This window comes from Setaria viridis, chromosome 2 (genome assembly GCF_005286985.2).
Source record: "Setaria viridis chromosome 2, Setaria_viridis_v4.0, whole genome shotgun sequence".
NCBI classification, from domain to species: domain Eukaryota; kingdom Viridiplantae; phylum Streptophyta; class Magnoliopsida; order Poales; family Poaceae; genus Setaria; species Setaria viridis.
In genome coordinates this window covers 46,654,938-46,682,883 of record NC_048264.2, presented here as the reverse complement: position 1 = coordinate 46,682,883, position 27,946 = coordinate 46,654,938, and the positions used below count along the sequence as shown (strand labels likewise).

The 27,946-nt window shown below is 49.4% G+C and overlaps 5 protein-coding genes across 6 annotated transcripts; 1 reads left to right on the top strand and 4 right to left on the bottom strand.

Annotated features, from left to right (window-relative positions):
- Positions 1-318: 318 nt before the first annotated feature.
- On the bottom strand, positions 319-1,125 carry LOC117842301 (phylloplanin). Its single transcript, XM_034722693.1, has 2 exons — positions 836-1,125; positions 319-743 (listed from the first exon to the last, which is right to left on the bottom strand). The coding sequence occupies exons 1-2, from the start codon at positions 1,008-1,010 to the stop codon at positions 472-474; spliced, it is 447 nt and encodes a 148-aa protein (XP_034578584.1). The 5' UTR covers positions 1,011-1,125; the 3' UTR covers positions 319-471.
- Positions 1,126-1,950: 825 nt separating this feature from the next.
- LOC117842300 (phylloplanin) lies at positions 1,951-3,019 on the bottom strand. The gene is made up of 2 exons (XM_034722692.2): positions 2,640-3,019; positions 1,951-2,529 (listed from the first exon to the last, which is right to left on the bottom strand). The coding sequence occupies exons 1-2, from the start codon at positions 2,806-2,808 to the stop codon at positions 2,252-2,254; spliced, it is 447 nt and encodes a 148-aa protein (XP_034578583.1). The 5' UTR covers positions 2,809-3,019; the 3' UTR covers positions 1,951-2,251.
- A 9,205-nt stretch (positions 3,020-12,224) lies between these two features.
- Positions 12,225-16,075, top strand: LOC117843492 (uncharacterized). Of its 2 annotated transcripts, none has more exons than XM_034724099.2 (3): positions 12,225-14,761; positions 14,851-14,946; positions 15,715-16,075. In XM_034724099.2, exon 1 carries the CDS (start codon positions 12,336-12,338, stop codon positions 14,598-14,600), a length of 2,265 nt encoding a protein of 754 aa, XP_034579990.1. In that variant the 5' UTR covers positions 12,225-12,335; the 3' UTR covers positions 14,601-14,761; positions 14,851-14,946; positions 15,715-16,075. The 2 variants fall into 2 exon arrangements, with proteins under 2 accessions (XP_034579990.1, XP_034579989.1); XM_034724098.2 differs by having other exon boundaries at positions 14,843-14,946.
- A 928-nt stretch (positions 16,076-17,003) lies between these two features.
- LOC117843494 (large ribosomal subunit protein eL22z) lies at positions 17,004-18,246 on the bottom strand. Its single transcript, XM_034724101.2, has 2 exons — positions 17,920-18,246; positions 17,004-17,292 (listed from the first exon to the last, which is right to left on the bottom strand). The coding sequence occupies exons 1-2, from the start codon at positions 18,165-18,167 to the stop codon at positions 17,148-17,150; spliced, it is 393 nt and encodes a 130-aa protein (XP_034579992.1). The 5' UTR covers positions 18,168-18,246; the 3' UTR covers positions 17,004-17,147.
- A 2,099-nt stretch (positions 18,247-20,345) lies between these two features.
- LOC117843493 (UDP-glucuronic acid decarboxylase 2) lies at positions 20,346-24,838 on the bottom strand. The gene is made up of 5 exons (XM_034724100.2): positions 23,866-24,838; positions 23,556-23,635; positions 23,200-23,283; positions 22,320-22,394; positions 20,346-21,077 (listed from the first exon to the last, which is right to left on the bottom strand). The coding sequence occupies exons 1-5, from the start codon at positions 24,710-24,712 to the stop codon at positions 20,757-20,759; spliced, it is 1,407 nt and encodes a 468-aa protein (XP_034579991.1). The 5' UTR covers positions 24,713-24,838; the 3' UTR covers positions 20,346-20,756.
- Positions 24,839-27,946: the final 3,108 nt, after the last annotated feature.

The following is a 27,946-nucleotide window of genomic DNA, read 5'->3' as shown; positions in this document are numbered from 1 at the left end:
ACTATACTAAACATTTATTTATGCGGTAAAAAATATACTTGTAAGAAAGTCTTTTTGAATTCTATGTCGGCCGTCATATCATTAAGACCGTCTCCCCTCTTCCGCCACCTCTACGGCCTCCATTGTCGGCCGTTGTGCCACCCCAAAGCTCTCTCCAGGTGCGCAGGGGCTACAGCTAATACCCAACCTTGAGCCCTGAATCTTAGCGCATCACTCGATCAAGGAACCCGGTCTCTTTTGTTTCCTCTCAGCACGGAGCTCCACTTCCGCAGAAAGGGAGAGACCAGAATATATCATTTTAATGGGATAGTTGGGGAATTTCTTCTCAAGTGCCATTTTATTTCGCATCTTGCAAATGGCCAAATATTTAGTTGTTCAAGCCGATACAAAACCCCGTGCCTGTATACTGCTCGATCATCGATTTGTTGAAGAGTGCCGGCGCGTGACACCCACTCGATAGAAGCTGTGTGGCTAATCGGTCGACGGCGCCGAGACGTAGGAGAAGCCCCGCGGGAAGAAGACCATGCTGACGAGGAGCCGGAGGTCGGACTGGAGCATCCCGGTCGCCGGGAGCGCCGGGTTGCAGGAGGCCAGCGGTGTGTCCACAACGAGGTCGCAGTAGCTTGCGACGCTCGACGGCGCCACCGTCGTGTTCACCGCCATGCGGAATCTCCCCTTGCCGTCCGTCGTCGCGTTGGCCGCCAGGTCGGCGCCGTCCGTGCACTGCAGCTGCACCACCGCGCCTGCACGTGCCATGGTAACAAGCACGGTCACCGACAAATCGGGCACCAATCTAAAAGCAAGCTATAACGGTTGGGTTAGAGCTCGCGGGGACCTGCGAACCCTGGAGCAGAGCCCGTTCTCATGGACGTGCCGTTGTTGCAGGGCACGAAGCCCATCACGACGACGTCGGCTTGGATGCGCGGCGGCTGGACAGGCGGCGCGCCAGATGCGAGCACGATCGCTACCGCGACCCCGATCACCAGCAGGAGGCCCCTCTTGGACGCCATGGGTACTGGAAGAGAAGCGGTTGTGCGCTAGCTGTATGTTAACTGCGCGTACTTCAGTTCTTCAGTTGAGAGTGTGCGTGTATATATGATACAGCTTGGAGGCAGAGTTTGATTTCATCTCTTGATTATTTATGCTATCGGCTTTGATTAAGTGCGGTTATCCACGATTTAGCGCTTGTCACGTAGGACCGTGATGCACAGAACAAAAATAAAGAATGTGCTCTTTAGTCTTTACTTCTGCATTTCTGACGGCGGAAGATTGGTGGTAGTGCTGAGCGGTGACTGCAAATATGTGCAGGATGAGTAGCTAACCACTGTGACTCCGGTCTCCGGGCATGTGCAGAACGTCATTGGCTTCTGTTGTTCTTATCCTCACTGGGTCTTCAATTTGATTTGAAAAATAAAGCGTACCCTCAGCATCATATGGTAACTAAATTTTGGTATTATTTGTCTTCAGAGGGTGGAAGTGAAATGATGAAAAGCAGTGCTGCAGTTAGGTAAGGGCGCATGCTACACTCAACTTTTGTGAGTAGTGCTATTTCTTTCTTCTTCTTTTTTGCCTTTATGTTTTCTTTAGTCTTTAGAAAGCAAGGAAGAAAGGATATCTTTGTTTCCAGCGCACCTTTTACCAGTCGTTCAGAAAAAAAAAATCCCAGTGTCAGCCAAAAGGCGAACTCACTAGCGAGTCCCGCTTAATACACAAGAAGATTCTCTTCCAAGCAAGCAACAATCATCAGGCGTGTAACGTGTTTTCCCAGCATCATCAAATTTCCCTTATTTAGGGTGGTAGATAAGCTCAAGATTACTATGCAGGGGGACAGGTTTATCTTCAGAAAAGAATGGTGGCCAACGGTATCGATGTTAGTCATGCATGCATAAGACGCAACAAAAACTTCAGAACTTGGATCAATTTCCCTATGATTTCTAGTACACACGAATGTCCAAAAACATGCAGTTGATAGCGGGTAGCAGGACTACCGCTGCCAATAAGCTTCTTAAGTTACAGTATGACTGTATGAGAATCGTCGTCCCAACGATCCAGTTTGATTGTGACTCGATACTAACAATCTTGCGTACTACAGTAGCATATACCTACACTGAAGACTGAACAACCTTGGACTTACAGAGATCACCACATCTGTTGTAGAGTACAAGTACGACCATTGTATGAATCCATTTCCAGGAAGGCTGGGTAGAGACAGACGAGAGAACATGAGACCATGTTGCATCCTAGTAGCTGATTATTCTCGCCGGGCGTGGAAGGAGAATCCGGCGGGGAAGAGGTGGAAGATGCCGCCGAGCAGCCGCGTGAGCGGGCCCTGCAGGTAGGAGACGAGGGTCCCGACGTCGGTGAGGTCGGCGTTGCACTTGATGAGCGGCGTGTCCACCACCAGCGTGCACCCGCCGATGAAGGCCGCCAGCGCGCTCGTCATGTCCAGCTCCATGGAGAAGGTCCCGTTGGTGTTGGTGGTCGCGCCCGCCACCATCCTTCCCGCGCACCGCAGCTCCACGTCCGCGTCTGCATGCAGCATCGAAGAAAACAACCCAAGAGCTTGGCGTGAGCCAAAGAAGCTAGCTCCAGGAGCAGGAGCGACTGAGTAGAAGTGGTGATGAGCAGCTAGCACGTACTCGGGAAGACGGGGGAGGTGGCGATGTCGATGAGGCTGCCGGTGTTGCAGGGCACGACGCCGGTGATGACGAGCCGGCCTAGCTTGCCGAGCCTGGCCTCCGAGGTGCCGAGAACGCACGCCGCGGCGACCGCGGCCGCCGCGAGGAGAAGGACGGCCTTGGATGCCATCTGTCGGAGCGCAATGCAACCGGATGCCACTTTGCTTTGGTCGCCTGGATTCTTGCTAGTTTAAGGAAGGACTCTCTATATGTAGACCCGGAAAGCAGGTAGTGAAAGGCACGCACTTAGTACCACCAGTTTTACTACTTACTCAAGATAACTAACAGCACCGGGTTGAATAGCAATTTTAACTGCGTCGTCTTGCTTTGACCTCGGTCGAGTCAATCGGTGGTGGTTGAGGATCGGAGCAACTATCAGATGTGCGCCGCGTAGCACAAATTAAAACACGGTCTCGCATGAGAGCACCTATCGTTTCAGAAAAGAATGGGAATGCAGTGGTGAACTCGTGATGATTGCCAACTTTGTTTGGGATAAATTCGATCCTTACGCTTTTCTGAAGCAGATCTGGATGCTCCGTGCTGCGGTTGGTGCACTGCACTCACGGGCTAGGTGCTCAACTGCTCGAGGAATTGTAAACGACAAGGTGCCACGCATGTCGGCAGTTGTTTACTCCGGCAAACAGCATCAGGAACAGCACGGCCAGCTGGGCGATCTAGGGATGATGCCGCTATAGGAAAACAGTTAATCGGTTGGCATGCTCAGGCAGTGAGACTGATGAGGCTCAGCGGGTGCTGGCATAATTTGTTGGCACTAGCAGCATCCGAGCCAAGCGAGGCCGTCACGGATCAGATCAGAAACGAGTGCCCCACTCCACTCCGAGGACTGGCCGGCTGGGTGTACTCTCCACTGGTGCTTTGTGCGCGGCTGCCAACTCGTGACGCAGTTTTCCATTGGAGCTACTGTGCAGTGCAGCAGGAATGGTTTTGGTTTTCCCCCATGGTAAGCTGTTAGTGTCTGTCCATCGAGCGTCGCTCCTGTCGGGGAGAAAGAATTGGATTCGTCGTCGTGGTCGCGAGCTTTTCAGGCGTGCCACTGCCCAGGGGGTGGGCGGATCATGATGCGGGTGGGGTGCTTTGCTTTCCGCAGCGTGATCCCTGCTGAATTCAGCAGCAGAGAGAGGGTGTCGCAGTGGCATCCCTGCATTGATGTCGAAACGGCCCTGCTCTCTCTTTCAACTGGGCCTTTGAACGCACACCCAGTTCATGGGCTTTCCGTGAAGAAAACATTGGAACGCCGCGCCAGGCTGAGCGTGGGCTCAAACCAGCTAGTAAGTTTGGCCCAAAAGTATAGCAATTGCTGCTTCTCGCAGCCCGACCGAATTGAGTCCGGCGGCCCGACCACCCCAAAAACAAGATGTTCCACGGAATAAGCAGTCCGCTGCATGCAGCAGCTGATCCCTTTCCTTTTTCTTTTGTTTTCCCCGGCAACCAACACTGGGATGAACATTGTTTTTTGATGTGCCAATTTGCCTCGACAGTTTGGATCCTATAAAGCATCAGTATGACATACATCTAACTATCTAAGTAGGAAGAATCTGAGTAATGCAAGACTATGGTTATTGAAAAGATGCAATGAAACTCAAGCTGTTGTTTTCGCAGTTGTGTGCTAGCGTACGTGGGAGGCCCGCAATGATGTTAGGAATTCTGAAAGTAAAGGTTGCCACAAATCACTTGTTAAGAAGACACAAGTATATGTGGATACGATCATGATGCCATTGTCTTAAACCAATTCATTCTTTAAGGTGTGCAACCCAAAAGCAACCTCGATCAGAAGTGGGTTCCACTTAGCTTGGTTTGTGTGAATGTTGATGCGTCAGTCTTTTCTTCCTCCTCAAGCTCGGCGTGTGGTGTGGTGATTTGGGACCATCAAAATATGTTTCTAGCAGCTTGTCGTCAGTCGTTTCACGGTGTGTTACCACACCGTAGATTGCTGAAGCACTAGCATTAAGAACTGCTGTCAATCTTGCTCGGGTGGAAGATTTCAACAGGTTGGTTTTTCAATCCGATTGTCTGACCTTGATCAAGAAGGTGAATGCTGCTGCCAAAGGTAGATCCACGTACTATAGGCTTTATTGTCGCTGACATCAAAATCTTTGGTGAGTGAATTTATTTATGTTGTTTTTGTTCATGTAAGATGTAGTGCTAATGAGGTGGCTCATTTGCTGGCTAGATCGAGTGAGCTTGCTGCTTATTCTATCCACCGGCAATGTATCCCTGTTGGTATCCATGCCGTCGTAAACTCTGGAACAGTGAACGAATGAGCTAACTTTTTTCTTAGAAAAAACACTACGGCGTAATGATATGCAGTGATCCGCGTGGTAACTCCAAGAGGCCGATGTCTAATGGTTATTTTCATGTTCGGTTTAACCATGGTGTCGTGTCAGGCGGTAGCCATCACGGCATCCCGCATCCAAATAACTCGTCCGTCCGCCAGATCCAAATAAATTGATTTGATGGCGGTAGGTCTCCCCTCCCCCGTTGGTGGGGTGGGGTGGCGTGGCGTGGCGTGCGTCGGGTAAACGGTCATAAATCCATTTCCCTGGATGAGATCAGATCACATCCATGGAGTTGGATGGGTGAAGATGATGGGAAGAAGGCCTCCGCACTCGAGCGCAAAGAGAAAACGTTACGCGCCCCGGGCCAATCAGTCTCGAGAGTTTGGCCCTGGATCCCGTCCACCACTGTCACCATCCCTTCTCTTGTTGCTGTGGTTTTCCTCCGCCCGAGCCGGCCGTCTCCCACTCTCGCTGTCCATCCATCCATTCCCCGCATCCGCTGCCGATGGGGGGGGGGGGGGGGGGGGGGGGGGGGGGGGGGGGGGGGGGGGGGGGGGGGGGGGGGGGGGGGGGGGGGGTGCATCCCGGGATACGCAACCCAACTCTTTTCTTTGCGTGTGTGTCCCGTGAGATCCACCAGGGTTTCAGCGCTCGAGGTCGAGGCCACTCCTGTGGGTCGTGGCTAATCGCGACAGCGCCCTGCGCTCGGGGCTTCGGCTGGATCGAGCAGCAGCTACTAGCTGTGCGTGTCAAAAAGGGATTGGAACAGGCCTTGCTGATGCATAATGCATGGCCTGCACTTTACTGCTTAATTACATACACATGGATGCTGACGCATGAACGGACAACACAGGAGTAGGTAGTTTAGTTGTCTTACACAAAAGTCGTGATCATCATCCACACTTTTATTTAGTTAGGGGTGTTTCGATACACCCCACTAAAGTTTAGCACCTGTCATATTGGATGTTTGGATGCTAATTAGGAGTATTAAACATAGGCTAATTACAAAACTAATTGCACAAATGAAGTCTAAGGCCCTCTTTGGCACGGCTTATTTCGGCTTTGGCTTCATCTATTTCACGCAAATCGAGACACTGTAGCGTGAAGCCGTTTTGTAAGCCGGGACTAAAATGAACTAGAAGCCGGGTGAAGCCAGTTTTTTTGGCTTCACCGGCTTTGGCTTCACCGGTGAAGCCGTTTTGGGATGAGCCGTGCCAAAGGGGGCCTAATTCGCGAGACGAATCTATTAAGCCTAATTAGTCCATAATTTGACAATATGGTGCTACAGTAACCATTTGCTAATGATGGATTAATTAGGCTTAATAGATTCGTCTCGCGAATTAGCATAAGGTTCTGCAATTAGTTTTATAATTAGCTCATATTTATTCCTCCTAATTAGCATCCGAACATCCGATGTGACACAACCTACTATCTGAACAGTCCCTTAATTTCTGAAACAGCGGTCGTGGTCATCTATAGTGCTATACAAGCCATGACATGACCGAGTTAGGTCTCGTCCTTTGCATATGCATACGGTCTACTCCCATCATCTTCCAGAACCACAAGCATCTTAATTCTTGAAAAAACTTAACTGTCCCTAATCAACGGACAAAACCAGAGTCTGCCAAATGCTAGCGCTCTGAATTAAGTGATGCTCTCGTCTCGCCGGCAGCCCGGACGGGGACGGCCGCTGCCGGCCGCCTCGCCTACAGCTAGCGTCGCCTCCACTGGTCCCGATTCGATCCACGTCCCTGCTGCCGCTCAATTCCCAGGCCAACCATCGCGGTCAGGATCGTACGCGATGGCGCCGTGACCTTGTTGAGTAGCTGGTGAGTGAGCGCAACAGCAGGCGCTCCATCCAATTCAATTCGATCCAACTTTGTAAGGGTTTGTTTGGCTCCCACGTCCTAAACTTTAGCATTTGTTACATCGGATATTTAGATAGTAATTATAAGTATTAAACATAATCTAATTACATAGATGGAATCTAATTCGTGAGACGAATCTATTAAGCCTAATTAGTCCATGATTTGATAATGTGGTGCTGCAGTAACCATTTACTAATGATTGATTAATTAGTTTTAATAGATTTGTCTTGGGAATTAGCCTAAGAGTTCTGCAATTAGTTTTATAATTAGCTCATATCTAGTCCTTCTAATTAGCATCCGAACATCTGATGTGACACGTCTACTGGTATCATACACCTCAAAAGCTACTACGTCGACAGGACTGAAAAATCCGCGGCGATCTTGGTTGCAACGGCACAGCATGTGGAGATTAGCGGATTATCAAACGGCAAAAGCCCTGCGTGCATGATGACCGCTCGCTGTCACCGGAGGCGTGCTCCGGGCTCTGTTGCGTTGCTGTCCTCACAGGATCCAACACATGGCGATGGCATGGCTGAGCGAGTTTGTTGTTGGCCCGTGGCCGCCTGTAACAAGCTGATCGATCGATCCACCGTGCAACAGCCGGCCACTGCTGGCTGCTGCTTTGTCAGCGACGATCGAGCTCACCTTACATCTCCATGGGAGACTGAGGCTTGCGTGGCACACTGTCCACGTATGCAGGGGGCCATTATATACTTGCGTGTCTCAGGTGAGGTGCAACTGCAAGAGGGAGGGATTATTTGGGGGTCGCCTTCCTCTCGCCGTCTCGCGTACGCATAAGTGGCCCGACAGAGGTTCCAGCGAAGCAAAGCTTCTGCTTCTGCTTCACAGCCTCTCTCTGTTCCCAACAGGCAACAGGCTCCCTCCACCTCCCATGGAGCTCCCTCCCATGACCCAGGCAGATTACTGGTTACCTGCTCCAACACCCCGCACCACCGCCATCTCGTTTTCTCTCTCCGCGCCTCGCGTACATGTATAAAAAGGGAGGGGCTTCTTCCTCCTCCGCACTCCTCCTCACCATTTCCATCGAGCTCAAGAAAGGATGAGATCAGTGAGGAGGACCACGCTGGAGAAGCAGGGCACGTGCATGGATACGCTCTCCTCTCCTCTCCATGGACCGGAGCAGCTAGTATACATATTGCACGTGTTCTCCTTCTCCATCAAGGTCTTCCTCACTTCGCCGCTATTCTTGAATTGCAAGCATCAACGAACCCCTCGCCTTCATGTTCATGTTCAGGTATGCAACAACTTCAGTTCGTGGTCACTAGCACACTGATTCATGCTCATCCATCTTCTCAATGAAGAAAGACGCTGCACTGCGCATGCATGCTTTGTGGAATTGTTAGCTCTTCTTAATGGTTTATTCTGTACGTATGCAGTATGCTGCGAAGAATTACTTGCCATTTGTCTCCTCGTAGCTTCATGCAGCTTCTTCTCATCCGCAGCAGAAAATCAGATGTGTCATTTTCCCCTTTTTTCCGTCTCCCTTTGTTTATTGTACGACTATGACGCAGTAGGTAGAAAAATCCGAAACACGGCCTGTCGAATTCTTGTCCTTGATCCTGTCAAACTCAAACTTAAATGTAGTCCAAGTGGTGAATGTTGCTATATCAGAAGTTCAGAACTGAATAAATTCAACCTCTCCAAAAAAAAAAAGATTTGAAAAGCGAGCACGTCATCGACGCACAAGTGCGCGCGCCCGAAAATGATTACACCATCAGCCAAAGTAAAAATGATGAGGGTGCTGCATTGCTTTTTTTTTAACCCTAGTTTATCTCAAGCAGACGATTGTTAACTGCACGGTGGATGGATGCGTCAGTTGCAAGCATTCAGTGTCTACCGGATATCGTCGTGGCGCGACCTAGCGTGATTTGTTGTGTCAATTACTTTCGATATCCAATACAATGGTTGATCGGCGTTCTATTGCGTACCACGTAAATTCGTTGCGAATTAATCAGCTCGCAACAGTCGTCCACACCTTGCATATGCATGCAGCACTACACATTACAGACTTCTATATTTTTTACCCGCCAGTCGTCTACCGGTGATCCTCTATTTGATTATCTCTTTTAATTCTTCGTGCCGGTAATATTTTTCATCAAGGAAGAGATTGTATGTATTAGATGAGTCATCAGAGGTTGGTTAAACTTGCAATCAAGTACTAGGACCGGAGTATCGAAGCCAAACAGCAGTCAACATTTCTATTCCTATTCGTGTCGGTAATTAATTTGTCCTTGATTTACTCCTGTTGCCCTGAAAGAGAGACACTAATGACACTAAAAAAACAATGCTATGGAGTATCAGTATAGCCGTAGCCTGTTCTGGAATAACCTTCTGAGAAATTGTATAAACCATTTCTGTTGACCCTGTAATTCTATTCCACTCATTAATTTCCTACTAGTTGATGATGCATCATCCATGGACTTTTGACATGAGCTAAAGGTATTTGGTCGTTGAACATCAAGTCATCAAGTGATACCAAATCGCCACCCAGTCCAGGAAATTGTACAACGACTAACCCATGGGCCATGCATGGCCACTAATTCGTCTACTACTCATTTCTATTGGCTGACTTGTTGTCTTTAGTGGTGCCTCATCTGCATTGGGCTTTTCGCATGAGTCTAGGGACATTGGGAACCAAGTGGTACGGTGCATATACTATGCATAAGCAATTAACTTTGTGGCAATTGTGGTGCCCATTTACAATCACAAGTAACTTTGAGTATATTAGTAGTAGTGTTCACCCACTAATTCGATTCTCAGTCAACTCATTTCTACTGGTTGGCGTTGGCGATGAACCGTGGGCTTTTGGGACGAGGCTATGGACGTGTTGGAACTCAAGTGACACGGTCCTCTAGCATGGCGGAGGGGCAATAAGGTGGATGCAACTAAGGATGCGTGCACCCGCAGCCAGAGAGAGTGCTTCTATACGTGTGGGACGATATAGCCAAGTTAGCATTTACTTATCCAATTTTGAAATCACTTTGCCTTTGCGATTTGCAAAGACACAAAAGCCGATCCATGATGTAAAAATAATTCAATCCATTTTCACATTACAAAATACAAATGGTATATGATTTACGGAAATTCAGAAAAGCTTAGATATGATGTAACTACACCTCAGACATTTGTAAGCTAAAAAGCCTAAAAAATAACATAGGTAAAATTACACTGATCTAGATCTCGAGACAAAACGATACATATGTATTTGGTTGTACGCACGCACGGTTATTCACACCTATTACGGAACAGTTATTTTTTAAAAAGGAAAACTGTATGCGGTGCACTGTTTTAGAATATGCACACTTAAAAAGTTTGTACAAACACATATTCATGTATGTGTCTAAACTAATACAGAAGAGAACATGTTTTCCAAAGCTAATTATCTCCTTCATGCATGATCATAATTTTGTACAAAAATTTGCATGTACATATGTCATTTGTTATTATGCATATATAAGGTTAATTTATTTTTTTAATGTAGAAACATGTGCATATACTAAAAATAGGTGCGCTTGATAAAATGAAAAGTAAGTGTCTTAATAAATCACCCACACCCAGAGGTGGAAAAGATGTAGTGGAAGCTTATAAGCCTTTGCTCGTAAAACTGTAAATAAAAGAGTTCAAACATAAAATGAAGAGAAAAGAGGGATAAAAGCTCTACATCTTCTGCAAAGAGTGAATTATTTTAATTTGTAAAACTTTTACTTTTTGAGCTTCAACGTAAGAAATTGCAACTTATCTGTTGGCTATAGTTTGAGTTTCGCATCGTAACATCTATTTGCTTCCCAATACAAGATAAGACAGAATTGCTACTGCTTTGCTCTGTTTGTCACCACAGAAATTTGAACTATTGTGTTACTAGAATAATGTAATTTTTTATAATTATGTTCAAGTAAATTTGTAGATTTTTGTGAAATGCTGTAAATTCGCATCTGCCTGGTTGTTGAGCTATCTTCTCTTCCCTGCTACCCTGCTCGTAAATCGATGCAGCACTAGCAGGGCTAGCACCGTATGTATCACGCGCGCGCGCACAGGGCAATGGTAAAATTTTCAAATTTTGGTTAATTTCAAAAAAATTCAGTGGAAAAGTGCAAGCCACTGCACACACACACAGAGAGAGAGAGAGAGCATGCAGCACGCAACGTTTTCGCTGTGGCAATGGCGCAAAGCACAGAAAGGAACAACCGAGGAGTGCACGTACTTGCAGGAGCATGGCCATCTTCCTTTCCGCTGTCGGGCAGGTTACACAGTCCAATTCAGTTTCCCGATCAACGAGGAGGCCGGGGCTCCAGTCCTCCTGCTCCTGCATGCAGGGGTAGGCGACTAGCCAAAGATGAAAAGCAATTGCAAGACGCGCACGCAAAGGCAAGATCGAATCAGGTCAGGTACTGCGTGCACTGATCTCCATGCGTGTCTCCCGGGGGACGCAGGGAGGAAGAAGCATTGCATTGAAGCAAGCAGCGTAGCCTCCACGGACGAGCCATGGAAACCGGGATTCGCGGGGGGGCGATCTGACGGAATTTACAGCATTCACCGCCTCTGAATTTGCAGAGAGAAACTGCAACGTCTACAGCTGCGCTGCCTTCGGAATTCAGAAACGTACTGCTCTCCATTTCCATCCACGCCAAAACCATCAAGCGACTGTACTGCACTGTACGCGGGCTGCAGTGAAGCGGAGAAAAAAAGCTTTCGTTTCGTTTCGAGATTGGCTGATGCGACGGTGGTGTGTCTCTGATGGAGTGAGTGGAAGTGCGTCAACTCTGACAGGAAGCTCTCTGCCAGTGCCTGCTGAGTGAGTGAGTGCTTGATGATGGATGGCTGCGTCGAGTCTGTCGGTCTACTCCATCGCTCCCCTCCATGCTACCATGTCACCGCGCGCGTCGGATTCTGCGAAAGCGCCCATCTCCATCTCACACGCAGGCAGAGGCAGGGGCAGGGGCAGGGGCAGGCTCCTGAATGACATGTAGCTTGCGGCAATGGTCTAGGGCAACGGTGGGGCAGACGCCACGCAACGACGCAAGCGCACTGTCGCTCGGCGTCACCCCGAGTCACAGCACCGCTGATCCTGCCAGTCTGTCGCTGCCTCGCTGCGCCTTGGCAGGCCTGCGGTCAACCAGGGACGTCTCTGATTTCTCGCACCAGGCCGGGCTCTCTGATCTCCTTTCCAACAGCCTGTCTGGTGGGCTGGACAACACGAATGTCTTGGGCTGCAAATTGGAGCCCGTTGTCCAGCATGCGATTTGAACTGGCCCAAGAAAGGGAGAGTCGATCGTTTTGGGCCGTGAGCCTCCATTTTCGGGCTGGTTCGACGGCCGGGTAGCTTGTTGAAACTCTGAAGCCTGAACTGACGACTGATGGCCGCCGGCCGACCGGGAGCCCGCCAACCAAACTGCTCGCCGACTTCAGCCTGCTCGTCGGCGGCATTAGCTATGGTGGCCTAGCCGACTAGTGGGCGCGGCTCGGCGTCGGCGATGGGTACCGCGAATCCTCCATTGCCATCCCTGCAACCGCAACACCAGCAACCGGACCTGCTCCGCCTGGTGGACGACCTCTGCGCGTCGGGCCGCGCCGCCGAGGCGCACCACCGCGTCTCCCTCCTCCTCCTCTCCGCCGCGTCCCGCCTCGACGCGCGCACGGCGGACGCCCTCCTGCGCCGCCTCCTCCGCGCCCGCACGCCGCTCCTCACGCTCCGTCTCGTCCAGGCCGCCGCGCTCGTCCCCTCGCTCCCCAACTACAACCGCCTCCTCGCGCACCTCTGCCGCGCCGACCCGCCGGCGATCCCCGTCCTCCTCGCGCACCGCCTCCACCTCCGGATGCGCGTGCCTCCCAACGCCGCATCCTACGCCGCGCTCCTCGGCGGATACGCGCGCGTCCCCGACCCCCGCGCCGCGCAGAAGCTGCTCGACGAAATGCCCCAACGCGGGTTGGTCCCCACCTCCCTCGCACGCTCGTTCCTCGTCAAGGCGTTCCTCCGCGCCCGCGACGTCTATGCCGCAATGGACCTCGTCGACAACAATCTCTGGCCGACCATGGCAGACTCAGACGGCCATCAGCTTTTAGAGGACCAGGAGGTCACAAACGCCGCGTTCGCCAATCTGGTGCAGTGCCTGTGCGACGAGGGATTCTTCCACGTCGTTTTCCGGATCGCCGAGGAGATGCCGCAGAGGCAGTGCCACGTGGCTGACGAGTTTGCCTACGCGCAGATGATTGACTCACTGTGCCGATCAGGGCAGCACCATGGCGCGTCCAGGATAGTGTACATAATGAGGAAGAGGGGTCTGTGCCCAAGCGCCGTCTCCTACAACTGCATCGTTCACGGGCTGTGCACCAGCCCAAAGCCTGGGGCATGCCTGAGGGCGCACCAGCTGGTGATGGAAGGCACACGTTTTGGGTATCGCCCAAGGGAGGTGACATACAAGGTGCTCGTGGACAAGCTGTGCCGTGAGAATGAGCTCGCCAAGGCGAAGGATGTCCTGGAGCTGATGCTACAACACACCATTCAGTGTGGCCAGGACGAGGGTGGAGATGCTGGCGACGAAACCAGGACAAGGATATACAATGTGTTTCTTGGAGCCCTGCGTGCCATGGACAACCCAAGTGAGCAACTTGGCGTGCTTGTATCCATGCTGCAGGCTGGATGCAAGCCGGATGTGATCACCATGAACACTGTCATCCATGGCTTCTGCAAATCTGGGAGGGCCCAGGAGGCTAGGAGGATCCTCAACGACATGCTCAACGGAAAGTTTTGTGCTCCTGATGTTGTTACCTTCACCACTCTCATATCTGGATATCTGGATGCAGGTGATCATGCAGAAGCCCTCAATGTGCTGCACACTTTGATGCCTAGGCGCCGGTGCTCCCCTACTGTTGTCACTTACAATTGTGTCCTCAAGGGACTGTTTGGCCATGGGCAAGTTGATACAGCAATGCAGGTGCTTGAGGATATGAATGCCAATAACGTTGCAGCTGATTCCGTGACTCATACTGTGGTGATCAAAGGGCTCTGTGATGTGGGGCAGCTTGAGAAGGCAAAGGAATTATGGGACAATGTCGTCTGGCCATCAGGGATACATGATGAATATGTGTACAGTGCAATCTTCAGAGGTCTCTGCAAACATAGGAAACTGGAACAGGCATGCGATTTCTTGTATGAATTGGTGGATTGTGGGGTTGCTCCCGGTGTAGTGTGCTACAACATACTCATAGATGCTGCCTGCAAGCAGGGATTGAAGAAGCAAGCATATCTGTTAGTTAAGGAGATGAAAAGAAATGGCCTCACACCGGATGCTGTCACTTGGAGGATTCTTGGCAAATTGTATCACTATGAAGAGGAAGAACAACAGGGGCACCAGCCTCCGACGGCTGATGTAGGTCAAAGTTCTGCAGATGACACAGTGGAGCCTCTCATCATGACTAAAGAGATGCCTTTGCTGCCGCCTTTGCCGTCGTCCAAAAATGTCTATGAAATTAATGAGAATAATAGCCCCGCTGAGATTAATAAAGAGGTTGGTTATTTAACAGATATGGCTAATAATAACAAAGCCAAGGCTGAGGAGGTTGAATACTCAACAAAAATGACTGTGGAGGAACCACCAGATAATACCAATCCAGCAAGGGGAACAAAAGTTGGCAAGGGTGATATAACTTGGGGAGATGGGCTTAAGAAGCCAGATAATCAACCTTTAATAAGAGAACCACTCTCTAGAGTAGCAAAAAAGGTGTTTGGGATACTGTAGAGAGTGTTGCTTCTAGTCCTCCCTGAAGACTAGTTTGGAGGACAACAAATCAGCAAACTGAAACTCTTCAGTTAGATTGTGCTGACAACTGCAAGTAGGCTGACAACTCTGTGTTCATGAAGAATTCGTGTCATCGGAAATTATAATTTCCAGAAACATAGGTACCTTTAATACAGCCCAGTTTGCTCTTTCTAGTCTTCAGATGTAATGTGATATGTCTATATGTCTTGTATTGATGCAAGGTCGTCAGTGATCTAAGTGGAAAAGGCAATATCGTAGCAACACAAATTGCTGGATGTATTTCTTTGCACCAGAGGGGATTGCCTGCTTTGAAGCAGGAGTTGGGGTAAGGATTCCCAACGAATTCAACAAAAATGTTCAATTCCTTTCATGTGTCCATTGATTTTCAATTATCTTTGTGTTTATAACTTAGCAATTTTTCAATTTTCATAAAACTTTCCGACACTATATACAACAAGATGGATCGGTCATTGTTCATATTCTTCAATTGTAGGGTTTGACTTGTTTTTCCTAGAAAAAGGTCATTGATATGTGGCTATACCACAATTTATCAATGCAATTCAGGCGGGATTCTCTCCCTCCAGTGACCAATCAGAAAAAAAAATAATCATAGAAGAAGGGCTTAACTGTGATTATAGCAAAATGTCACAATGTCAACTTCCCAAGCACTTTCCGTAAATTTCTACTGTCCCAAGCATTGAACTACTTCATGCAGACCATGGTACATTTTCATTTCATCATTTAGACCCTTTTATCACCCTTATAGAGTTCAATCTACCTTTGTCCATGACTTGGTTAGACCACTTGGATACTTTCAGTGAAGCACCAGATGTAACAAGGAACAGTTTAGTGCTTTAACTCCCTCATGGTTAGGAACTCTCATCAAGAATTTCTCTGCATCATGTTTTATAGCCTTCCACTGGAGCTCCAGTTAAACATGAGCCCAAATCCTTTGTATTCTTTATTTGATTTGTGTTATGTCTGCTAGATGATCAGTATGCATAAATGCAGCAGTCTCTGTATACTTTGTTTGATTTGTGTTATACCTGCTGTGATGAACTGTACAATTTAACAGTATGTTTTCCTTATATAGGTTCAGTGGGAGAGTATCAGATTTGATCACATGAAGTATGCAGAAAATGGCTCATTCAAGGAACGGGTTTAGTTTTGTGTCCTGTATGAGCTTCAGCAGTCTCTTCTGGAAATGTAAGGCATGGAGATGGAGCATACCTCCGTACTTGGCCTGTGCATGCGAAATATGGTTTGCCCCGTTGCTAAGTTGAGCCGCAGTCCTCCAGAACACTTTGCTTGCATATTGCTGGCTAAGCTGAGTTGATGCTTTCGCATGGTCTCGTTGATAGTTACTACCAATGCTTACATACCTAGCATGCTGAAAACTGTTGTACTGCTTCCTTTTCCCTGGATAAGAGAAGTATCGAGTCATAATTGATTCACGGAGTGTTGTTTCTAGCTAATTTTATGTCGACATTTGTTCCTTTGCACGAAGGATGGGCCTGCACTTAACCCGCACCTACATGTTGTACCGCCGTTTGCAATTGAATTCGAAGCTTCCAATTCAGCTGCTTGGAAGAGGCTGCGTTTGGTAGAGCTCCCAGAGCTAATTCTCTGCTAAATCCAATTGGAGCTTTGCCAAACGGTTTTTCAGAGAGAAGTAATTCTTTGGTGATTCTGTGAAGTGATTCTCTGAGATGAACTAAGAGGCTGTGAGTTGAAAAAAGTAGCTTCTTCTAATTCTGTGAAGTGATTCTCCATCCTGATTTTAAGATTTTACGCTAGAGAATCAAAGAGAATCACTTTCAGGTACAGAATCAATCACTTTCAGGTACAGAATCAGCTCCCATAGAAAAACAGAATCAGATGGTGAGAACATTTGCAAGTGACTGAAGCTTCGATTCAGCAACTTGGAAGAGGGTAAAAGTAATAAGAAACATAAGAACAGTAGTCCTTTGGCCTAGAGTACTAGCAAGTCAATTTTCTTCCTCACGAAAAGAACAACAAGCATGAGTCACATTTTTTATTGAACCAATATAACTTTTCTGCAAAATGTATCGTCACGAATCAGAACTGCCTCATAGCTTCTTTTCTTCCAACTAAGCAACAAAAGCTTGCGAGAGATACAAACAATCAACCTCCAGTTTCCAACAATCCTACTCTTTGATATGCTTGCACGGTACAATGTCAATAGACTTCAGACAGTGGGAAGGAAGCAGAATAAGTACCGCACATAATTTTCACACCAACGCAATATTCTCTGTATCACCTTTGGCGTCAATCAGAGTACAATCTTGAAGTCGGAGGAATTCTAAACATGACATTTTCTCCAGTCACAGATAACTTGCAGACACAAAGTAGGCACAAAAATTGAGGCGATCAAATGTAAGGATTCTTCAAATTAACCATCCAAAATTCACCACAGCATAACATGGGAAGATAGGTGCAAATGACTACCGAGTACAAGTATCAAAATTCAACAAGCTCAAAACTAAGATATAAGTGGAATGCACTCTAATCTTCCTCCTCGCCCTCATTCTCGGCAATGTTGAAGTACCGGAGCTCATACACGGTGCGGTCCTTGTTGGCCGCAATCACGCGTAGCCAGTCCCGCACATTGTGCTTCTTCAAGTACTTCTTGGTCAAGTACTTCAGGTACCTGATAAAACAGAGAATGATTCTATCAGATTAAACAACTAGTTACAATCATTATTAACAAACACGTTCTGGATGCTCAAAGATGCACTTAACAAAAGAAAAGACAGAATGAAATTGACTGTCCCATTCAAGTGTTTACTTGAGTACAGGTTAGTTTGAAACTACACTAACCACAATGTTCCAAGCATCGAACATAATAATGCTACCATGTAATTTGTCATATGGCATCTGCTATGCTACAAGTTTCAATGACTGTTTGCAGCTGAAAATTATCAAAAACCACCTAATACCGGCACACAAATGCTAAAATTACCAAGTCACTGGAGTTTCCATTTGAAACTACGCAGGATCAAAATAGAGTACACTATCACGAGTGAACGTCTACGGTCATTGACGAATCCGCATGTAGCATTGCAGTCACAAAGCTCCTCCATACCGAAAAAAACCATCGATTCGCATAACAGAACTGAAAAATGGACCAAACCAAGCTCCTACATAGCAGTGACCTTGAAATATCGTGAACACACAGAGCTGAAACTAGACAGATCTACACAAGGATAATGGCGACCTGAGGAACAGATAGTAACAGTACGACGCAAGCACCGTGAAGAAGGTAGGCGTGGTATACCTCTTGGAGAAGGGGCCGTCGGAGGTGACGGTGACCTTGGTCTTCTCGCGGGAGACGGTGACGGAGTCGCCAAGGCTCCCGGCCTTGCCGCCGGCGACCTTGATGCGCTCCTGCAGGAACTTCTCGAGCGAGGCGATCTCCATGATCTTGTCCTCCACGGGCTTGGTGCAGTCGATCGTGAAGGTGACCGACCCCTTCTTCTTCCCCGCGGCCGCGCCGCCCTTCGCCGCCACCACGCCGCGCGCCATCTCCCCTCCGCTCGGCTGGTGCTCGGGTGGGTCGTGAGGTGTGGCGGCTAGGGTTTTCCGAGACGAGAGACGGGGCTGATGCGGCTGGTGACATATATATAGGACACGTGGGCTGCCATTCGATTGCTGCGAGTTGGCGGGCCGGTTTATTGGAGAGGAGTGATTTTGGTTGGGTTGGTTGGACTGGACCACCCACCAGTAAAATATGAGTTTATATGGGCCGTTACGTTCTGATGATCCACGTTATTGGGCCCAGTAATGGAGCACTCGTAATCGGTTGGGCTTCCTACTCCTTCCTTTTTGGTGGTGGGTTCCGCTGAGTTTAACGGATTGAAATGGCCCATTGGATTAACATTTCAATTTTGTTTTTTTTTGGTCTTATCGGAGTTTTTTTTGGGGCCTTATCGGAGTTTTTGGTGGGTAACAATTTGAGTTTAACATGTGCTTGTCCGATGTTCATTTTCTCAAAACAAAACAAATACCCCCTTCCAAAAAAACATGTGATAGCTACTCCCTCCATCCCAAATTACTATTCGCTTTGACTTTTCTAGATGGATGGAGGGAGTACTCGATTTTTGGAAATTTTCCCCGGTACTACACTGCTACCTTAGTTCTAGAGTACACACATATAAGCATAGAGTACACACATGTAAGCATGCTCCGTGTGTAAACTGCGAAGCAAATTGATATAGGCTGCAAACGAATTTTAAGTTGCAGCTGCAACCTGATCTGCTAGAAGCAGATAGAGTCTAATGTCATTTTTTTTGAACCTTAAGAACATATTACAGTTGTGGCACCATCTGTTTGACGCATACTTCCACAATCTACAGCACTCTGCTGATCAGAAACTGCCGCTTTCTGAAATTCTCCCCATTGTTTTACATTCTGCAATGAACAGCAAAGAAATGTAGGCTGCGGAATAAGGACCTGTTTAGGAGCACTCCACTTCAGAAAAACCAGCTCCACTTCACCAGCTCCACACTTCCTAGCTCCACTCCACCAACTCCAAAAAAACATGGAGCTGCTGCACGTGTTTGGCTAATGGCAGTGCTCCAGCTCCAAAAACATGAGCACTTGTTGTGAATGGTCTATTTTACCCTTCGTAAACGGACCCACATGTCGTACTCTTCTATTTTCTCCTCTCTTCTTCCTCTCTCTCCTCTCCTCTTCTCTTCTCAGTTTTTGGAGGTAGAACATGCAGACGAGGCGTAGCTGGTGCCAGCGCTCTCCGGTGGGCACCTGGCCCGAGGAGCTCGCCCCCGGCCGCCGCGGGGAGCTCACCCGCCGGCCCGCGCCCCGGCCGTGCCGCCGCGGGGAGCTCGCCCCGGGCGGCCTGCGCCCCGTGGGAGAAGAAACGGGGACGACAGGAGATAGAAAAATCGAACCGGTAACTTGTGTAACCAGTAACAATGGTGGGTAAATAACCCTAACTCCATGAGGAGGTCTGAAAAGGAGGTTTTTGGAGCACCTCTTGAGGTACTTCATAAAAAACGTGGATCTAACCTCTGCTCCACCTTTTTCCTGGAGCCGGAGTTGCTGGAGCTAGACGCGTTTGGCTGCAAAATTTTTGAAGTTGGTGGAGTGAAGCAATTTTTTCTGAAGTGGAGTGCTCCCAAACACCCCCTAAATATAACGACGAGAATTAGCAGGACAATAGAGAGAAAATGTGTATTTTGGCATCCACATATTGGTGTTGTTATTGCCAAATCATCGTCATCGACAGAGACACAGAACAAGAGCTAAGAAGATCTCAAGGTACATTTCTTCGAAGAAACATATTACAGTTTATATGGCTGCTTTCTGTGTAAACGCCGAAGCAAATTGACATAGTGTGCAACAGAAATTTTAAAGTGCAGCTGAAACCTGAACGGCTAGAAGCAGATAGAGTCTGATGTCATTTTTCTGAACCTGAAGAACATATTACAGTTCTGGCACCCATCTGTTTGCGCACACTTCCATAATTTACAGCACTCTGCTGATCAGAAACTGCCACTTTCTGAAAATCTCTAAATTATTGTACATACTGCAGTGAACAACAGGAAAAAAAAATGCAGGCTACGGGATAAATAGAGTGAGTAACGAATTTGCAGGACAAAAGAGTGTACAGGTGTATTTTGGCATCCACATACAGGTACTGTTATTGCAGAATTGTCGTCATGGTCAGAGACACAGAACAAGGGCTAAGAAGATCTCAAGATACATTTCTTCCAAGAAATACAAAGAAGAACACATGGAAAATAAAAGAAAGAACGAACTCGTGGCTACCAATAAGAGGGACTAACAAAGAAGAACAAATTAATAACACGAAGGTCGGTGGCATAGTCGTCGTGAGCTGGGGCCTCGACCTCCTGCTGCTGGCAATGGCTCATCATCAGTTTTCTTCTCTTGCAGCAGCAGCACCAGCAGCTACACGTATCCTCTAATTAACTATCCTACACACATGTATCGATCGATTCGATCCTTGGTTGATTGATTCAGTTCGATCATGGATTACCAGTATCTTTCCTTCCCGGCCTTCAACTGGATCTTTCCCTAGCTACAGGTACCACTGAAAAAGAAAACAATGATCCGGTCGGTGTGGATCATATATCAGTTGTCGCCGGCATTGGCGTTGGCATCCTTCTGCTGCTGGTCGCCGAAGATGCGGTTACGGAAGTCCTGGACCATGAGGGGCAGGCCCTTGGTGAGCGGGATCTTGGGCTCCCATCCCAGCAGGTCCTTGGCGCGGGTGATATCGGGCTTGCGCTTGTGCGGGTCGTCGGCGGTGTTTGGGCGGAACTCGATGCGCGCGTTGGGGTCGATGGTGTCCTGCACCACCTTGGCCAGCTCCAGCATGGTGAACTCGCCGGGGTTCCCCAGGTTGAAGGGGCCCACGTGCTCGCCCTCCATCAGCTTCATCAGGCCCTCAACCTGCATATAAGTGGTAATTGGTAATTGCATCTCTCAGTAGTTGATCTGGGTTACGCCCACGGTAACTAATTGTAAAGCCAGGAACTGCTGATGTGGAGTGAATAATTGTCAGGATCACTGGATCACAACACGAGAAGGTATAGTAAAAACAGCAGTGCCGATGAGGCGATGCAAAGGAGGATCGAGGACATGGACATGTTGGTATGGCCCTGCGTTGAGTTAAGCGATCGATCGGACGTGAACAGTGCCGCACAGAACAGGGACTATTCACAGCTCCATCTTTCGTGGGGAGGAGGCTGCCATGTCGGTAGCAAGCAAAGCAACCACCAAACAGTCTGGAAAGCAAGTGAGGTAGCAGCAGAAGTAGCAGTAGCACCTAACCAACCTGCCTGTACTGCGCGGTCCAAACCGTATCCAATTCTGTGCAACAACAAGTACTATGTACGTGCATTGCATGTATGTATCTTGTGCTCACTGGGTCAGTAAGTACTTGCATCGAATTAGGCATCGCATACACTCCGTATAGGGTAAGGCAGCTTTGTAGTTGTAGCTCGCTTTGCGTTGAAGCAGCAGGCGGCAGCAACACGATGGACCAGGCTGCTAGTGGGAGTAGGATGCTGGAGTTGTGTACGGGCATCAGCATTTAGTAGCAGTGAGGCCCAGCAGGCCCAACCAACCGAGCCGAACGGGTCCGTATCACCATGGCTTTCCTTCCTTCTTTCCTAGGGTTCGTCCGTCGTCCGGGTGGTCCAGAACGCACCCATCAACTAATTGGCACGAAAAGTTTGTTCACATTCCATCTCATCCTCACCAAAAAGAAAAAAAAGATTTTTCAGTATATACCTACTCGCGTGCCGTTGGGAGCACGGGTCCGCAACAGCAACCGCAGCCTAGCAGTTTACAGTGCAGGCAGAGATTGCTAGCTGCGTCTCAGAAGACGCGAAAGCCTCTGCTGCTAGCTGTATAATCTTTGCAGTAGCAGACCAGCAGTAAACAAGCAATGGAAAAGCTCTTTGCAGAATTGCAGCTAAAGCAACGGTGCATCGCGTGCGAATTGAATTGAATTTATAAACAAACGTAGGGAGACTGGAAGCTAGCGTAGTTAGGATCGATCGATCAGGCTGGCAAGCCAATGCGCTGGATGCGTTTGCTTGCAGTTGCAGGAGGAAAAGACAGCCCAATTGGCTGGCTTGCTTTGGAGAGCAGCTAGCTAGTGTGTGAGTTCTGAGAGGGAGAGCTTACCAGATCGGAGACGTACTGGAAGCTCCTCGTCTGCTTGCCGTCGCCGTACACCGTCAGGGGCTCCTTCCTCAGCGCCTGCACGTGCCCACATCAACATAACCAGTCAATCAATCAGAATTCAGCAACAGAAGCCATTGCCAGCGGTTACAGTACTGTCGCGGCAGGCAACAACACAAGAGCCGATCTATTAGCCAATGCAGCAATCGCTCGTCGTGACATGGATGTGGAGCCATGTGGTCGGCTTGTGCTAGTAACCGGCCACCACCACCTCTCGTTTCCTATCATGCTTTCACGTGTGGACCGATCGATTAGGTGTGCAGGTATCTGGTTCTGCAGGTCGCAACTGGACGTGCTCTATCGTTTCCGTGTTTCTCCGTGTGTATCAACATCAGGGCCTTGTCTTCCTTTGCAATTTGCATCAGGCATCAGTTAGTGGTGGGGGTTTTCGTGTCAGGATTCAAGTGAAAGCAAGTTTGTATGGAGGCTGACGGGGTGACGGCCACGTGTTGCAGGACTTTGGGTGAACAAACAACCCCACCCTCTGGCTTGCTTCCTTAACGTGAACTGCTCCCTCCGTCCCAGATTACTCTTTATTTTAGTTTTTTCTAGATTCATAACAAAAATCTAGATATATGCTATGTCTAGATACGTAGAAAAAACTAAAACAAATAGTAATTTGGGACGGAGTGAGTACAACACTTGTTGTGCTGAATAATTAGATGGACGACTTTATTTACCAATAAACTGATTATGTATTGTACTCTCGCAATTTAAACCATGAGAAGATTTCCATATATGTCTAGAGATCTGGAACCGCCAGTGGTACCACGATAATAGGGAAGGTGTTACGCAACAAAGCGGTTTAGATGTTCTTTGTTACCTGAGCGACGAAGTTGCTGACGACGCGGCCGTCGTCGATGCACATGCGCGGCCCGTAGGTGTTGAAGATCCGAGCAATCCGAACCTGCATGTGCATGCACAACAAAGGTTAACTAATTGTTAGTAGCTTTGCTACAATTACCTTTGTTTATTAATTATTGTAATCCTAGCTAGCTACTTGCATGCATACTCGATCACAGCTAGCTAGACCTCGATCGTCCCAGTCTATAATTTTTAATCCCTTTTTTTTACTTATATAGAGTTAGACTCTAGCAGTAGTAATTTTTAACACTGGAGGAGGAGTGCTGAATGATTAAAGCGTCCTGGTGGCGGGGCCCGGGCGACGTGCACACGAACCTCGAGGTTAGCGCCGCGGTGGTAGTCCATGGTCAGCGTCTCCGCCGTCCGCTTCCCCTCGTCGTAGCAGCTCCGAACACCTGCTCCGACAATCATCAGTCAGTCAGCAAGCTCAATCATGCATCAACCCAAAAACACAACGAACTTTGTCTGCTTCCTACAAATTAAAGAAAAAATTGGAAATTCCTATACAAATTAAGGCGTTCGATGCGATTGATGGTGGACAGCAAACATCAATGACCAGGTATGGATTTGAATTCGAAACGGCAAATAGCAGAGTAATGCAACACGAAGGAAAGGAAATTCCTACCGATTGGGTTGACGTTCCCCCAGTATGTCTCGACCTGGGGGTGCTGCAGCGGGTCGCCGTAGACCTCGCTGGTGCTGGTGAGGAGGAATCGCGCGCCGACGCGCTTGGCGAGGCCCAGCATGTTGAGCGTGCCCACCACGTTGGTCTTGATGGTCTTGACGGGGTTGTGCTTGTAGTGCACGGGCGACGCCGGGCACGCAAGGTGGTAGATCTGGTCCACCTCCAGGAGGATCGGCTCCACCACGTCGTGCCGGATCATCTCGAACCGGGGGTTCCCGGCGTGGTGGAGCACGTTCTCCTTGCGCCCCGTGAACAAGTTGTCCACCACGATCACGCTGTCGCCGCGCGCCAGGAGGCGGTCCACCAGGTGGCTCCCCACGAACCCCGCGCCGCCGGTCACCACCACGCGGAGGCCCTTGCGCTTCAGGCCCAGCGGGACGCGACCGGGCCGGACGCCGCCGCGGGGCTCCTCGAACAACGCCACCCTGCTGCTGTACTGCCGCGACGCCAGCCCCACCGCCGCGAGGTGAGCCACGCTGCTGCTGGTTCTGGTGGTGCCGCTCGACGCGGCGGCGGCGGACCCAGAGCCGGAGCCGGAGGGCGCGAGGAGGAAGACGAGCGACGCGAGAGCCATGCCGAGGAGCGCGAACGCCAGGCGCTGCTCGCCCATCACGTACCGCAGCGGCCGCGCCAGCCACGGCTTGTTGCCGTGCGGCGGCGGCGGCGGCTTGGCCGACGACGAGTACCTGGCGCCGGCTTCGTCCGCCGCCGGCGCGTCGTGGCCGCCGCGGTAGATCAGCTCCGAGGAGCCGGCACCGGCGGCCATGGACGACGAAGACATCATCATGGCCCGCGCCGGCGCCCGCGCGTGTGGTGAATGGCGAATTGAATCGGCGGTGCCCCTCGATCCGATGGCCGATGCGGTGGCAACCGAGGAGCGCGGCTCGCTTTGCGTGGGAGCGAGTCGTCGAGAGGCGAGAGAGTATTTGAGGAACGAGGAGGAGGCGCGGAGGTTGGTGGGCTCGCGGGCGGACGCGTGGGCAGTAAGGCGCGATCGGGCCGCCCACGTGGACCCGTTATTGGCGCCCGCCCCCGGGTGGCGAGCAGCCGAGCACGCACACTCACGTCGCAGCTCGACCCTCGATGTGGGCGAATTTGCTGAACCTGCCACCCGTACGTCGTTGCTTTGACTAGGGCATTATCGTACCACTACTAATGTCTAATGGAGTGAGTGACCGAGTCGTGGTGCCCACCATACCAGCAACTGCCTTCATACTATGCATCATAGCTCTACTAAGTTTAATGATTTTCTAGTAGTTAACACTACTACGTGCTTATTTTACATAGAAATAGTATCCTTAGTTCGGGGAGCGATCATCTCTCGCCTCCATGTCGCTCAAGCCGAGCGACTCAGGCGGCCTATGCGCCTCAGGCGGCCTCGCCCCCCCCCCCCCTCCCCACTGGAGCCGTGAGCCAATCGCTTGGTCACCCTTGCCAACGTCGTTGCCGCTGGTCGCCGTCAGCGTACGTCGCTGCCTGGTCCGGCGTTGCCGGATCCACCCCTGCCAGTGGGGATCCACCCCCAACGGCGTGGATCTGCCCCCTTCCCCTCCCCCAAGGCGGCTCCCTGTCACTGGCGTCCGCCGGTGGCCCTTGGGGCTGCTACCGGTGCCCGTGAGGGGCCGTGGAGGTTGTCTCACCGGGTCGTCGGGCTGCTGGGGCGACTCAGGAGATGTCGTTGCCACCGCTGGTCGTCATCGTCGAGCCTCGGGAGCCATTATCGTTGTCGCTGCCACTACTTGTTGCGCTACCCATGTAGGCGTTGGGTGCCCTTGAGCCCCCTGTTCCACCGCCCATCCTTTGTCGTGTAGGTGCCCATTGCCGGGCCCCTGGTCGTGGGCCTTTGTCCCCCTTTGGTCGCTCTGGTGGTGGGAGTTCTAGGCCTGTGCTGCCGCTCGTATCTACTGGCACCCCTCTCCGGGTGATGCTGCACTAGCTTGGTCGTAGATATTTTGGTCATCGGGCGGCGGTGGCGTGCTCCTTCACTACTTGCTGGCACGTTTTGGATCGATGTTGGGTCGTCACAGTCGCCTCTTGGTCGCCCATGGTCGTCTGGAGCCTTCCCTCTTCTCAAAGGTGCCTATAGATATTTCTCATCGCCGTCGCCATGGATCTCTCGCTGCCATCCCATCACTTTACCTCTCACCCAGGCCTCGACGGTCTGCTGCGTGGAGATGGTTTTGGGCGTCTTTGGCGAAAGCTTTGCCTGACATTCGTCGATGCCAACAACAGTTGTGTCCTTTAACATAGCTTACCCCGCTTGGGGGTGGGGGCGTTGTTGTGGCTACCAAATCCATTTGGTTTCGCCAAGTGAATACTTGAATTGCTCCTCCGTGGACAGTCGGATGGTGGCGTCGCTTCCTCCTTGGAGGTATCGTCTTGCATGACCTTCTCGCTCTGCCTCCGCTGGCTCCGGGTTGTTAGGCAATTAGTGATTCGCGTGTGTTCTTAGTGCCCTTCTCTCCTGCAAGTATCGGTCGTCTTAGGTCGTGTTTAGTGTGGTGGTGCTGTGGTTTTCTTTTCTTTTCTGTTGTGTTTGTGTTACCTGTCGTGGGTGGTGGTTCTTGTAACTCTGCGCTTTAGGGTCTCTCCTAAAGTGGCATCGTTGTAATCCGCCTCTTCTTAATGAAGAACGTGCTATGGACGTCTTAAAAAATAGAAATAGTATCCTTTAGTTGTAGTTTTCTAAGCAAAGAATGGCAATTAAACGGTCAGGTGGTTAGGACTTGCAAAACGCCTAGATAATTTACCAGTCGTGTCTTTCTTTCTTTCTTTTTGATACTGTTATTCTGCCAATTGGAATTGCTCATGTTAGGTGGTGTTCTTTTCTTCTTTCCCATCAAAGCTAATGTCTGCGCTGTATTTACCAGTTCTTCCCCGCTGTCAATATAGCATGACAGAACGAAGAAAACTCTGAACAGCTAATGTCTCTGCTGCATATATATTTACCAGTTCTTTCCCGCTGTCAATATGCCATGATAGAAGAAAATTAAACTCTGAACAACTAATGCCTGTGATACTTTCAACAGCGACGATGACATGTGTGTACATCGATGGAGATGGATCGGAGGGAATCGAGATGGAGGACCAGCTCGTCCGATCCCTCTTTATCGTGGCAGGATACGAGGTAAGGGGCAAACGAAATATCTCTGTACGTACGCAGCGTGTTTGACAAGTACGTTTCGAATAGTGCGATTCTCCACGTGGTCCGCCCTGCCCATTCACGTTTGGCAGGTTCTGACAGAATGCACGCGTGTGAGCACGCGTGAGGATAGATAGCAATTTCAGTTTTCCCATACTACTGTTAGCGAAAAAATTGGATGGTTCACATATACGAACACTCAACATTATGAATATACACACCTAATTCTATCTTTACGAGCACCTTCGAGAGACCGGACCGGTAGATCTTCGAGATTGATGAAGTTATCACTTGCACATCGCTATTGATGGGTATGTCACCTACCACTAAAAGAATACTGCTGGTTAAATCCTGAAATAAATTGAAAAAGTTGCGAGCACAAATGTCGAGTCGAGAATTCGAACTCTGCATGTGACATTAGAGTTTTTATTGAAAAATATTTGGAGCAAACCGTATTTTCTAAAAAACGTGAAAATTCTAGGAAAAAATCATGCTTATAAAGTCAGGACCGTACATTAGGGGTGCAAGTGGTGTGACCGCGCCGGGCCTCCAATTTCGAGGGGCTATCCCTAAGCAGCAATTAGTCTATTAAGTATATTAGTCTAATTATTTTCACATCAAGTCCAGTAGCCGGATGCTTGGCCAGTTTGGGTTTCAGTTCTATTATTCCCGCATTATAGCATGCATTAATGCTTATGGTAATTAAATTATAAGGTATAAATACATTTTTGTTATTTGCATTATGGAAATATGGGGCTACTATTTGTGTTTGGCACCCGGACCTGGTAAACTTAGATACGGGCCTGTATAAAGTATTTAGAAAACCCGAAGCGCAGGCATGTTGGTTTCAGCCCGGTCGGAGATGTCGGAGCCAGGCAA